General features: G+C 41.8%; 1 protein-coding gene across 1 annotated transcript; it reads right to left on the bottom strand.

Annotated features, from left to right (window-relative positions):
- Positions 1 to 4,902: 4,902 nt before the first annotated feature.
- Positions 4,903 to 9,275, bottom strand: tmem256 (transmembrane protein 256). Its single transcript, XM_031288515.2, has 4 exons — positions 9,066 to 9,275; positions 8,278 to 8,315; positions 7,912 to 7,992; positions 4,903 to 5,579 (listed from the first exon to the last, which is right to left on the bottom strand). Exons 1-4 carry the CDS (start codon positions 9,187 to 9,189, stop codon positions 5,436 to 5,438), a joined length of 387 nt encoding a protein of 128 aa, XP_031144375.1. The 5' UTR covers positions 9,190 to 9,275; the 3' UTR covers positions 4,903 to 5,435.
- Positions 9,276 to 13,717: the final 4,442 nt, after the last annotated feature.

Below are 13,717 nucleotides of genomic sequence, written 5' to 3'. Positions count from 1 at the left end.
AGTAACGTCCTTGAGTCTGTGCTGGTTGCCTGGCGACTGCTCAGAGACCAATGGTAAAATGTGAGTTATCTTTTTACAGTTCACTTTTTGCACAGCTGCAACAAATGAGCTACATTTTGTTGTTACATGAGCTTTAGAGGTTTTAGTAGGCTGATTTTGTTTCCAGTCTTTAAGCTAAGCTATAGCTAATCGGTGGCTGGCTATAGTCTAACACTGAATAGATATGAGAATGGTATCAGGTGCTCAGCAATGCTAAGGCAGTTAGCAAAAAGCTTCACTCTCAGCACTTTCCAAAAAGGCACTATGTTTGATTGAGGCCTAACTATCTGCCATTAGGTGAATGAGGGTATTTCCTAAAGTGTTGAACCTTTCCTTAAACAAATATATGGCCAGACCCCCAGGGGGCCGCAAAAGCCACTGTTTTTTGGTCATTTTAAAGGGTTCCTTTTGTCCTATATTTGAAAATATAGCTTTCAGACCTTTACTATTTTAGTTTGACAAAAAAAATCCCAGCTAAAGGTCCACCTATACGTTTTTGTTCCTGGAGCTTTTAAACATATCACAGTCTTCATCAGCGGATGAAGTCTGTTCATTTGTCACGGAGATGGATTTGTTGAAATGCGAGCTAAGTAGCTGTCATGATTTGCTCTTGCATATGAAGACAATGTTAGTCGGTTGAAAGCACAAAAGAATCTAGTAGTGAACCCTGAACTGTCATGCTAATTTACATTTAAATGAAGCTCAGCGTAAATTCTTTCAGGAAGACTTATTTGTTTCACATTTCTCTCTCTCCCAACCTAATCAGCTGCATTGTCATCAGCTGAATGTGGGCGTTTACTCTTTCAGTTAAACCAACCAGATTTGCCACAATCTCCATGAGCTATCATTCAAACTTCAAATCTGTTCTACTCTGTGCTGCTGCCAGTTGTCATTTCAGGCTAAATCGATGCAACCCTCCTCCAACCTATTCACCTCCAGTTCCCATCATTCCCAGAACCCAGGGTTCCTCCATCCAAAGCCCCGCTTCACATCACATCCATCCAGATCTTCAGGCTTCCTTTATCCCTTCATCACCTCCACCAGTGCCTAGACTCCATATGGGGGGGATATTCCTATATATGCATGGCCTCTATACCCCTTATAAACTAACATTGCGATGGAGTCTAATCGCCAAAGACTCTTAACAAATCAACCTATTATGCACCATGTTCATTAAACTTATTTCACTCTTAAATGATTCACCTGATTGAGTTGAAATGACTTTATACTGTGCTTATATGTTACATCCCCACAATAGATCAGTCCGGCCATATACAGCCACAAGTGTCTCCCTCTATCCCACTTTCTATTTCTCCTTCTCTCCTGTGCTCACACATTATGTGGTCTGCCAGAGCAGAACATCGTGATCCAACTAGATTTCAACACAGAGGTGCTGCTGTGCTGGCAGCGACAGGATGCACACATCTGAATGTCAGCTGTCAGGAGAGAAAAAATAGCTCTAAAATAAGACTGCGGTGTGAAGCTGGTCAACCATTTGTATCTCACATCTTGTCAGAGAATCTCATGATTTTCCCCTCAAGTATTTAACACGTAGCTGAAAATGTGATGATAGTGCTTCAAATATGCATCCGAGAGTGCAGAACACACTGTAACTTCCAGTCAGGTGTCTCCCATAAACTTTAAAGTTGTGAGTCAGAGATACAGTGGCACTCATAAGTTTATGAACCCATGCTAAAGTTGACTAAAAAGAGGAAAAAAAAATCATCTTTTGGAAATTGGAAAAATCCAACCTTTAAGGATACCAATTTTCTTTGTGAATGAATAATGTATCGTGAATAAATAAATGTTCTTCCTTAAAAGAGTCAGTACACCCCTATGTTAAATTCCCATAGAGGCAGGCAGATTTTTATTTTAAAGGTCGCATGGCATGAAAATGTCACTTTATGAGGTTTTTTAACATTAATATGAGTTCCCCCAGCCTGCCTATGGTCCCCCAGTGGCTAGAAATGGTGATAGGTGTAAACCGAGCCCTGGGTATCCTGCTCTGCCTTTGAGAAAATGAAAACTCAGATGGGCCGATCTGAAATCTTGTTCCTTATGAGCTCATAAGGAGCAAGGTGACCTCCCCTTTCTCTGCTTTGCCCACCCAGAGAATTTGGCCCACCCATGAGAGAGAGAGAGAGACATCATGGCTTTCAAACGAGCAAAGTGGCAGTTGGTCAAGGCCACACCCCCACCCTCCACCTTGCCCCCCCTCTCTCCTCCTCAATAGCTACAGACACAGAAATGGCACATCCTAAGGAAAGCTCATTGTGGGACCGGCTCTAGTGGCTGTAATTCTGCACCAAGGCAGAATTTCGGGAAAGAGACTTCAGATACAGTATTAGGGGACCACTAATGCCTATATAAAAGAGACTTCAGATACAGTATTAGGGGACCACTAAGGCCTATATAAAAGAGACTTCAGATACAGTATTAGAGGACCACTAAGGCCTATATAAAAGCATCCAAAGAACAGCATGTCATGAGACCTTTAAAGGCCAGTTATTTCATGGATCCAGGATATTATGCATCCTGATAAAGTTCCCTTGGCCTTTGGAATTAAAATAGCCCCACATCATCACATACCCTTCACCATATCTAGAGATTGGCATGGGGTACTTTCCATAAAATCATCTCTCAATGCAAATCAAACTAGCTATTAGGCTAACTGAAATAAAACCATGCCAATCTCTAGGTATGGTGAAGGGTATGTGATGATGTGGGGCCATTTCAATTCCAAAGGCCAAGGGAACTTTATCAGGATGCATAGTATCCTGGATCCATGAAATAACTGGCCTTTAAAAATAAAAATCTGCCTGCCTCTATGGGAATTTAACATAGGGGTGTACTTACTTATGCCCCCTGTATTTTAAGGAAGAACATTTATTTATTCACGATACATTATTCATTCACAAAGAAAATTGGTGTCCCATTTTTTTAATTAAGGCATTAAGATCAATTTCCAAAAGTCATTTTTTAGTCAACTTTAGCATGGGTTCATAAACTTATGAGTGCCACTGTATGTGACTGGGTGTGCTGCATGATTGCTCAGTCCTGGAATAGCGGAATGCTTCCCAATAGCTACTTAATTCTAATGAGGGTTTTATGAGTCGTGATCAAGAGCTCATTGGCAACGTGTTCAGTCAATAGCGCTTTCGCGTCTGAGCCGAGGCTTGACCTGAAGATTTATACAGCTATTTTCTAAAGGTCCCCATTCGTGGGCCTATACAGTCAGGAAGGCAAATTAGTGTTTCAATGGATTTCACTTTCAATTTGAATGCGGAGTGGTTGGAACACGGCCCCGGCTAAGAGGAAGGCCATGTGTAATGAACTCCTTTGTGTTCTGCCACTTAGAGGATCAAATGCTTTAGGCTGTGAAGACATTCAGCACAGCTAGAGAGATGCTTTTCATTTGACTGCTATAGGTGCTAGATCCTGGGTTTATCCACCCTTTTACTGAAAACCACACACTGAGGACCCCTGTTCAACTCGCATTGGCGTTAAGTCAATTGCGATTAGTTTGCTTTTTGGTATTGCAAAAGCTGTAAATCCACCCAGGATGCATTAATCCTGGTACCCAAATCAGCACTAGAGGTGGTCTAAAGAGTACTGTGTGGGTAGTACAAACTTTCACCTGGCCACATACGGTAACTGCAATACAAGGAATTAAAAAAAAAACTACAGGAAGCCAGTCAAAAATAGATTTAACGTATTGTACGTCTATACGATTAGAGAGATACAACACCTGAACAGTCCAATATTATTTTTATAGGCAATAACGCCAACATATTCTCGTACCTTAACAGAATAGCTGGGTTTACAATGACTCCCAAAACAACATATATGACCATTCTATTTACTGCAGCATGGTGGCCGTTTGAAACACACGACCGTAACGCAAGACCCAGGTGGCAGTTTTAATCGTGAGACAGTTCTATTAACGTAACGGCCGCCATTTTAGACACATCGTTAATGTTGTCAAAAGGAACTAGTTAAGTTTAGGGAACAAAAATACTTAGGGTTAGGAAATTATCAGGGATTGGCTTAAAATGAGTCACGAAAAATGACTAAAAAGAGGACATAACCACGCCACGGACGTCGCCGACTAAGTTCCGTAAAATTCAGGTAACTTCAAAAAGTGACCGTTGACTTTTGGTTTCACACGGGACACAAACCTTTGTCTCCTGAGCAATAGTCCGGTTTTTGTTGGAGCCAGCTACCACCCAGGAGTTCAGTGCTCTTATAGTTCTGTAGTGCCGCGAAAATTACATCGGTCACGAGAGGTCGTCGCCAAGCAGCAAACGTGAATATGGGTCGTTATGAGCTGCTTGCACAATCGACCTATACGGTCGTGTTTTCTGAGTGAGGGCGATCTGAATATCCAGTGGTGCAAGAAGTAGTCAGACTCTCACAATTAATCTGTGTACAACATTTCGTGGGTCTAATATACATTTCATTCTGGACCCTAAAGCCTAAATACTCATTATGTAGAATGGCCCCTTTCAGGGTGCTACGTATATTGGTGTATGTTAGTAGTAGTAGTATAAATGGATTACAATTATCGATGAATTAAAATGTTAGCATTTCAATGATGTAGATAGTCCATTTTAGCTGCATTTTAAACTGTTAAGTAGCTAAATATAAGAACAAATCATACTTTTGTATGTTTTGAATGCTAATCTGCAAAGTACTGTCAAATGCATGTAGCGGGGTGGAATGTAGTAGAAAAATGGAAATGGACGGGCAAATTATCTCAAAATTGTACTTACAGTAAGTACAGAATATGAATCACATACTGTTCTTGCCGACCACTTGGAGAAGCAATAAAAATCATCTGTGTGGAAAAATGAGGTCACCCGACAATGTGTAACAAAACATATTTATTTCATTTTTAAATCCTTCATATTTCGTTCTTCATTTTTACTCTATTTGCAATACCCATGCTGTATAAACGTACAGAAATATAGAAACTGTATTCACTGCAGTAGGGGAAATATAGTAAAAACAAAGAAACAAAGATATACCACTGTAATATTCAGTCACACACCTACATATAGCATTGGGAATTTACGTATATTAGCACATTAGTGATTTTCTTTCCTAGTACAAGATTGACATGCCATTGAAAATGTTAGGTCAACAAAGTGTTGAGGTGACAAAATGCTACACGCTGTATCGACTTTATACCCAAGGGCACCATTTAGAAACAGACAGCAATGGCAGAACAGTGATAATCCTGTTGTGACCTTATCTCGTGCTGACACCCGCCACCCAGGACAGGGTGCAGTTTAGATGGGTGACATCTCACACAACTCAGCGCTACAGTTCATTACCACTCTGACAGTTTAGTGTCACATAGTGGCCCTGTGGAGGGGTTCTGAACTGTTAAGAGTTCAGAGAATCATGGCCAGCCAGCCTACGATCATAGCTACACCCCCAATGGGAGCCACCTTGCGTAGACCAGGGTCCCCGGTCAGGGCCTGGTGGTACAGAGAGCCACAGAACATCCCCATGCCCGCTATCAGGAGGGTACCAGCCTGTAGTGAGAGGACACAGAGGTAACACACAAGAAACTTTTTAAATAGTCAGGTTACCAACAAATTGCAGATGTAAAGGGGTTTTCACACGGGGAGCGATTGTCGTGCCTCGTAATTCATTTTCAATGAGATTCTTTGGACGACATACGATATTTGCTTAAAGTCTGTCACGGGACCATGTCAGTTCAATTCAGGAACCTGTGATCGGTACGAGACAATATCGTATGCTAATTTAACACAGTTACATTAATATCAACTCAAAACAGAAACTAAATATGATTTGGACGTTTTAAAACTGAGCTCTTCCAGGCATTTAAATGAAAAACAAACTATTATTTGTAATAAAAAGATGAAATATAAAGTGGGAATCTAAAATAAAGGGGAATCTTACGGACAATACGTAGCAATATTTTCACTTTGCATCGATAATATTGGATCAGGGATCTTTGACTCGATATATACCGATATTTTAACTTTGCATCGATAATATTGGATCTTCGAATTGACATATCGATCCAGATCGATGTATCGTTACACCCCTAGGTCTTGGTTCGCACTCCCATCCAAATATAGGAAGTGACCTAAAAAACTGTGCATTTACTAGCCTGTAATTTCAACCTTGCACACAATTTACGGATTTATATATGATTTAAGGGATGATAACTTTCAAATCCATAACCAATTATGACCAAACATCGCCATCTGTGAATGACACATCATTCTCTCTCTCTCTCTCTCTTTCTCTCTTTCTCTCTCTCTCTCTCTCTCATCTCCTTCACTCGCTGTCTTGTCATCTGCTCATAAAGTTTGCCTTATTCTTCAATGTTAGACAGACTAAAGCAGAACCAGAAAGCCCGACACGTTATACATTTGGTGTTGCTGCATTATTTCTAAGACCAGAAGTGTTTTACTCTGACATTCTGTCCAATACACCAACGACTGTTTCGACTGTGTGACCTTTGTTTACAATGTTTGGCCCCCCCTCACAGGTGTGGTGAATAGGTGTGAAAGCGCCCTTCGAGTGGCAGAAGCTGGACTTGCAGCTATTTTTCACTCTGTCTCAAAAGCAACAGATGGTGTTGAGGTGTTACAGCGGACTCATGTTGGTGGAAGTGTTTTCTGCGTAGTCAGCCTGTTGTAGCTGGTAGCTTATTGGTTATTGTGACAATAAATACACTGAACTTTAGACTCAAATTGTAATAGCCTATCTGCACAATATATAATTTTATTTGATTTCTTATCAGATCATAATTTCTATTGCTTCCAATTAGCTGAGCCACCGCACAATCTTTGCACGTACCCCCTGGCTACTGCAGAAGCATCCCAAGTTGGAAAATCACTAGAGTAATGCTAATACCAGTCTTCACAGCAGAGCTAGGTCAAGTTTTAAAGACATTCTCTGTTCTGGTCAAATGCAAAACACAGCTATGAGACAAACGACAGCCAAGAGCTCAAACGACTCACATTTTGGGGGCATTTTAGGCCTTTATTTTGGGGGGGGGGGGAATGACATGCAGCAAAGGGTTCGCAGGTTGTAGTCGAACCCGGGCCCGCTGCGTCGAGGAGTAAACCTCTACATATGGGCGCCCGCTCTACCAACTGAGCTATCCGGGCGCCCATTAAATAATTATTTTTACTAGTAACTTTGAACAATTTCTCACCAAACTAAAGTAACACTACTAGACATGGGGTAGTGGGGTAATAAAGTTTGATCGTTCTGAATTGGAGAATGTAAGTACATGATGTCCCAAAGGAAACGCTGAGCCTGGAGACTAATTGGTTTCTCCAAAAAGCTCCAACTAGATGGGACATCCAAGAGATCCTGATTGGACTGACCACCACATACAGTAGCTCACACATAATCTGGCATCTGCATCTCCTTTTCAGTTTGTTTTTGATTTCCAGATCAGATATTTAGTGGTTAATGAATCTTTAAATAGCATTTACACTGCAAATACTTGGCGCTGCAGGTTTGCCATATGTGGGGAATTATATTAGTCATAATGTGATAAAGCGCACATACACACACACACACACACACACACCTTGGCCCTGATGGGATATCACAGGGAGAATGTACATCCAACACCAAAGACAATTTGTCTTGATAGCCAAGATCGAAGGCCCAAAGCGATCTCTCTCTTCCTCTCTCTCTGCCTCATCTGTGTCCCTACAATTTCACTCCTCCATTGCCAGCTGTTTGCCACATGTTTGTAATTATGGCCTAAAGGAATACTGGTTTTCTGGTAATGGCAGGATGACACTAATTTCATCTCAAAGGACACTTGAGTGCATCCAGCTCTGAGAGTTGGTATTAGGCTCCTGTACTCACCACAGCAGGTTTGCCAGAGTGGGCAGCACCCAGCAGGGCCAGGCTGTGGTAGAAATGGTACTTGTTGGCGGTTTCGAAAAGCTGGAGAGGCAGACACACAGAGACAGAGCGTTGAGAAAGATTCAGCCTGGAAATGCTAGATAAGGGCTACTACTGTACAGTGTAAATGGACTACAAGGGAGTATTTAAGTTACTACTAGTGTAAAAGGGGAGTGGGTTACTATCATCTACCCAAGCCTGTAACAATTATTACATAATTGTCTAATTGTCAAACTTTTAGGAGACTGCGGCAGTGATCGAGAGGAAAGGTTGAAGAAAAATAACTTTTTAATATCACAATTTGCTGATGCAGCACTATTTACATACCACTCTCTGGTAGTCATCCGGGTCTTTGTTTTTGAAACCTAAAACACAAAATACAGTATGTTATATGAAATGTTACTTTCACATAGCTGTGACAGACTTAATTATAACTTTAATGCCTGGCAATCAACAGACTTTTTCTTTAAGGTTCCCCGCACACTATTTTGATATTTATTTTTTATTGGATCACAACCCTTGGGTCAGTTTAGACTTTTGTCAATGCGTGTGGACAGGCAGTGGTGAAAACAGTGCTCTTTGTGAATTCTCTCGTGTTGTCACAAGCCATGGTAGTGTAAATAATACTGTCTCTAGACAGATAGTAGGGTCAGTGCAGCCCTTATATTAGCCAGCCTGATGTCTCATTGACCCATTTCAGAAGTTACCAAAATACAGCCACGTTTAGCTACATCCAGCAGACACCAGCTTGCACTTTGGCCATTGACCTACTCATTAGTAACGTTAAGCCTTCATCCACCATGACAGCTTACTGTTTTGGCAGGTCACCTTGATTACACAATTATTTAATTTTACTAAAGTAACGTGCTGCTAGGTGTGTCGTTTGGATGCCGAATTAACCACGAGCCTGCTAAACATTAGCAGACGTTATTTGCTCTTTTATAGTTATGCAGCTGCGTCGATACTAAAAGCCAATCTTAAATTGGCGTCTTTCGGAACGGAGGCTGGAGTAGTAAGCGTTGACATGGCAGTCTTTCCTGACTGTGTTTTACTATGCAACCTAAAGGAAAGACACGTGCATGAGTGTTAGGTATAAGCCAATGTAGAGTCCCTACCGTGAGCCCCGTATGCCCCTGCTGTCACGGCCGAAGCCCCTGACAGAGCCGCTAACCTTCGGACAATAACAGAAGTGGTCATGTCTTGGTCTTGAAGCTGAGTGTGTGTGTATCTATCCGACATGCGGAAGAGTCAGAGTGACGGTAATGCTGCCTTCACTGTCCTTTTGTAAATTCCTACTTCCGAAATCAGGGGTTACGGATTATGGCATGATGTTCAACAAAAAGAACCAAAATAGTCACAGTCAATATAATACAATGTAACAACACTGTGCCACAGAGAGGGGAAGAACACAAATGCACATCAGCTGTGGGATTAAATATATTATTAACTTAACGTGTTGCATCCCTTATTTATTTATTTAAATTAATTATGCCCTTATATCTATAAACAACAAGTAGGCTACAACGAAATACATATGCCAGAATGCCTAAGAATACAAAATAAAGACGTATCTAAAATGATATGACATATCACATTTGCATTACACTTAGTGATTTTAGCTCAAGGTCGGAAATGGGCCGGAACTCACCGGTACCGAGTACCGGCACTTCTGATTTTTATCAGAATACAGCATAGAAAATCAGTTTAGAAATATAGGAAATATTGGATGGGCTAGAACAACATAATGTAATTCTGATTAATAAAAAATCACATTCATTATAAGTTCCAATTGTTTTCTTTTTTAACAATATCCAAATACGATACACATTTTCTACAGGCTCAGTCTGCCACTTTAAAAAACAAAACAATTCCAGTGCTGGATCCATGGTATCAGAATTTTGGAAAGTTGTCATAGAAACATTTGTCGGTCATGTGACAAGGGCTGGAAAGTTGACGTAACAGGCAGCCAAGTGACAGTACTCTGATCCAATGGAAATCACAATTGTCAGATTAACAGCACTCTAGCCCGGGGGTGGCCCTGCCCCTCCCCCTCAGGAAGGGCCGGTGTCATCACGTGCCCCCCCCCCCACTACTAGCCCCGCCCCTGAGTACCGCCACCTCCTGCACTGAGTAAGCACCTGCGTAACGGTGTGTCTTTTAATGTCTGTTGCTACGTTTACACGTGGCCGGCTATTTTCATAAACGGACATTTCAACCTCTCCGTTTTCAAAAATAACATCGTGGACAGCTGTCAGTTTTCATAAAAGTGTTATTTTAGTGTATATATGCCGTCAATGCCATCAAGAGCATGCCAAACCTGTAGGTGGCGGTGTAACGAGAAGCTCAAGCCCACGTTAGCCAATCAGCATCCCGAAAATAGCAACAGCAACAAATCACTTCCTCTCTCTTCTCTTCCTCGGCTGCCTAAACCTCCGTTTGTCTCAGTTTACATGCAAACGTGCAAACAAAGTTTTCCAAAATCTCCACTCTGGCCGGAGGTTTTAGAAAGACTCGTTTTCAGAGGCAAATTCTCCGTTTGTGTGTAAACGAAGGGCAAAAAACGAAGGGAAACGTCTCCGTTTTTCAAAATAACCATGTACGTGTAAACGGGGTATCAGTCTTAATCAGTTTGTTTGTTGTCTGTTTTCATACAAAATGAGCTTTACACACAACCTTAGCAAAGCTGAATATTTCATCACTGTCGTGTTTGTGTACATTTGATGTAGTCTTGATTTGGGTGGTCATTTAGCTACACTTAAAAGGGTTGTAAGTCTAGTTCTTCAAGTAAATTGTAGCACACCACAGTCAACCTTAATCAAATAAAACTATAATAATAATGTAATTTCCCACAGTGGCTACTGAAAATGCTGCGTCACTAACTGTGGAAATCCACTAGCCAGAGCTGGTGAGCAAAAAAAGTTGATGTCAAGTCAAGCCCTGAATGTACTGTATGTAATGGAATTACACATTTTAAGTACAACACATTTATGTCATGCAACAGCTGAATTAGAGTACTCGCACCTTTTTTTTGGTCCAATTCAGGCACTGTTTTAGCTCCCTAACATCTCACTTCTTGGGCATTACCACAGTTGTCCAAATGTTGTCCTAGTTACGACATTCCACTGAGTCCTTGAAGGCAGCACCACAGAGAGACAAAACTGAGTTCAATCCATATGCTCAATACAGCCATGTAGGCTCCTGGCCATGGAAGTATAATATTGCCAGCCACATCGGTTATCCGTTTGGCAGCTTGATCCAGAATGGCTTTTGCGACAGTTCCAGCCCAGAGGGAAATGTTTCATAACTACTAAATAGATCTGACACTGACACTTTAGCAGTCTTGTAATGGCTTTAGGCGTTGTACTTGTATATGAGTGTAGGTATTTAATACTCCTGTCTGTGGCTGGTCAGTTCTGACTTTCAATGCTCTCATGTGGTAGGCCTATTGCAGAGGACACCGTGCAACCAGGATACAAGTAAAAGAGCACTTTATATATTTATATTCTATTTTTGTTGTAAATCTGCTGCTATCAGCGCTAAGCTTGGAGGACATGAAGGCTCAAACTCACTGTTATTCACTGACCTCCACTTTGCAAATGGAAAATAAAATCAAACACATTTTAATTTTTTTACCTCTGCTATGTTTAAGGCCTCACCCCTGAAATGCATTATTCATGGAAAGGCTGAATTAAACTATTGTGCTGCTTTTGTATGAATAATTAATTCTCTCCACTGAGGGGTTGCTTGGCTTTAGAAAGAGGGTTGGGCTGCCCATTTTTTTAGCATCACCGTATTCACCAAATTGCAACATAACACTGAATGATAGGCTCAGCGGTGGTGGTGTGGAGGGTGCATTAGTGTGCAGCACTTTGCAATTTGTCCATCCCTGCAATTTAGGAAGCACTGGTGAATTTCTCTGCTTTAGTGAATTACTCTTAATTGTTGATGTGCTTTCCTGCCAGCGGAGGTGTTGGGGACGAATGCTGTTAACCCTTTGATGAAAATATACTCTTATCCCTGCAGAGAGCCCACCAAAAGGGGGTGCTGTGTTGCTTTCTCATCTGCCAAAGTTTGTGTGTGTGTGTGTGTGTGTGTGTGTGTGTGTGTGTGTGTGTGTGTGTGTGTGTGTGTGTGTGCGTGTCGGTGTGCGTGTGTCTGTGTGTAGGGTGCAGGGGGGACTGCTTCCAATTATCATATTGAAATTACACAGGGTCACGCTGCATTACTGGGGAGTCGCTAAACCACAGTTTCCGTCGAGCCTCGTCCTTAGCTGACTTTGACACCGCATTAACACAATGCTTACAATTAACACATCGTAATGACCATGTAGCTAATTAAAAGTAAGCCTTATGAGTCACAAGCCTTCATCATCAGCTGTGAACAGAACCTATAGAGCTCAGCTGTTTGGTTCCGGAAGTAAAAATCACATCCCATTATAGATTTTGATTATTAGTCGTAATGTCTAAACCATCCAAGGTATACCATTCTGATAGATATTTTCCACCGGACAGAAAATGCTACCCTAAATGTAACCACATTTATACTATACCCTTTGAGCTTTTTTGGGCATTTCAGCATTTATTTTTGACAGGACAGATGAAGACATGAAAGGGGTGAGAGAGAGGGAATGACATGCGGCAAAGGGAAGCAGGTCGGAGTCGAACACGGGCCCGCTGCGTCGAGGAGTTAACTTCTATATATGGGTGCCCGCTCTACCAACTGAGCTATCCGGGTACCGGAGCTACCCTGCCTTTAACCACATTTATAGAGGAGGTAGGTCATTCTGATAGATACTTTCCACCTGATACAATGAGCTACCCTACTTTTAAACACATTTCTAGAGGAGGTAGGCTGTTCTGATAGATATTTCCCACCTGACAGAGTGAGCTACCCTACCTTTAACCACATTCATAGAGGAGGTAGGTCATTCTGATAGATTTTTCCAACCTGATAGCCAGTGAGTGCATTTATGGACTTTCTTTGGCATTATTTGCAGCTCTGCCCACAGTTTGGCCAAAGGATGCTTGCTTACTGTGCACACTCAAAATCCACTCACACATCAACACAGGTCATTTTCATTCAGGCCCATTGCAGATGGGACAGCAAGGTCAACAATGGCGTATGGCTTTACATCTTGTTTTCACAGACAAGCAGACCATTACCTCCAAGTCCCAGCAGCCATATGCCGTGAGGTTCCTCTAAGAGCCAAAATCCATCTCACTTCAGCCAGCCCGCTCGCCTCTCCGCTCCTCTCTAGGGACTGCTTTGCTCTCCGCCAAACCTCGGTGTGTTAGAGTAGATGCCTGTGCATGTTTGTGTCTGATCTCCTCAGATTGTCTCGTCGTGATGGAGCTGTCGTCCGAGGAAACATTCGGTTCTTGTGTGAAAACAGTCAAGCGCACGACAAGCAGAACATTACTCGTTTTAAACGAGGAAATCGAGTGAGCACTTCCTGCAAATGGGAACTGGTAGCTTGTCATGCAACCTATGCATTTACATGACAGCTGCTGTTGCCAAACACTTTATTTCGTCTCGGTGCAACCTGTTTGTAGGAACACTGTATTACAATGACAAAAAAATGATGCTTCCATCCACAGGAAAACAAGGAGTGCTTCCATTTCCACATTTTAAAACAAGAGTATGCACACCTGAAATCTGACTTTACTTTCAGCTTAATGTACTGCCGTGGGTTGTTTTGAAAATCCAATTCCCTATTCTTGTTAGCTATATTGTTAGGTATATCTGGTGGAGAGGCATCTTTGTTCTG

The sequence above is a fragment of the Sander lucioperca genome, chromosome 9 (assembly GCF_008315115.2).
Source record: "Sander lucioperca isolate FBNREF2018 chromosome 9, SLUC_FBN_1.2, whole genome shotgun sequence".
In the NCBI taxonomy this organism is placed as follows: Eukaryota; Metazoa; Chordata; class Actinopteri; order Perciformes; family Percidae; genus Sander; species Sander lucioperca.
The sequence above is the reverse complement of the archived record's forward strand: the minus strand, read 5'-3'. Positions and strand labels throughout refer to the sequence as shown.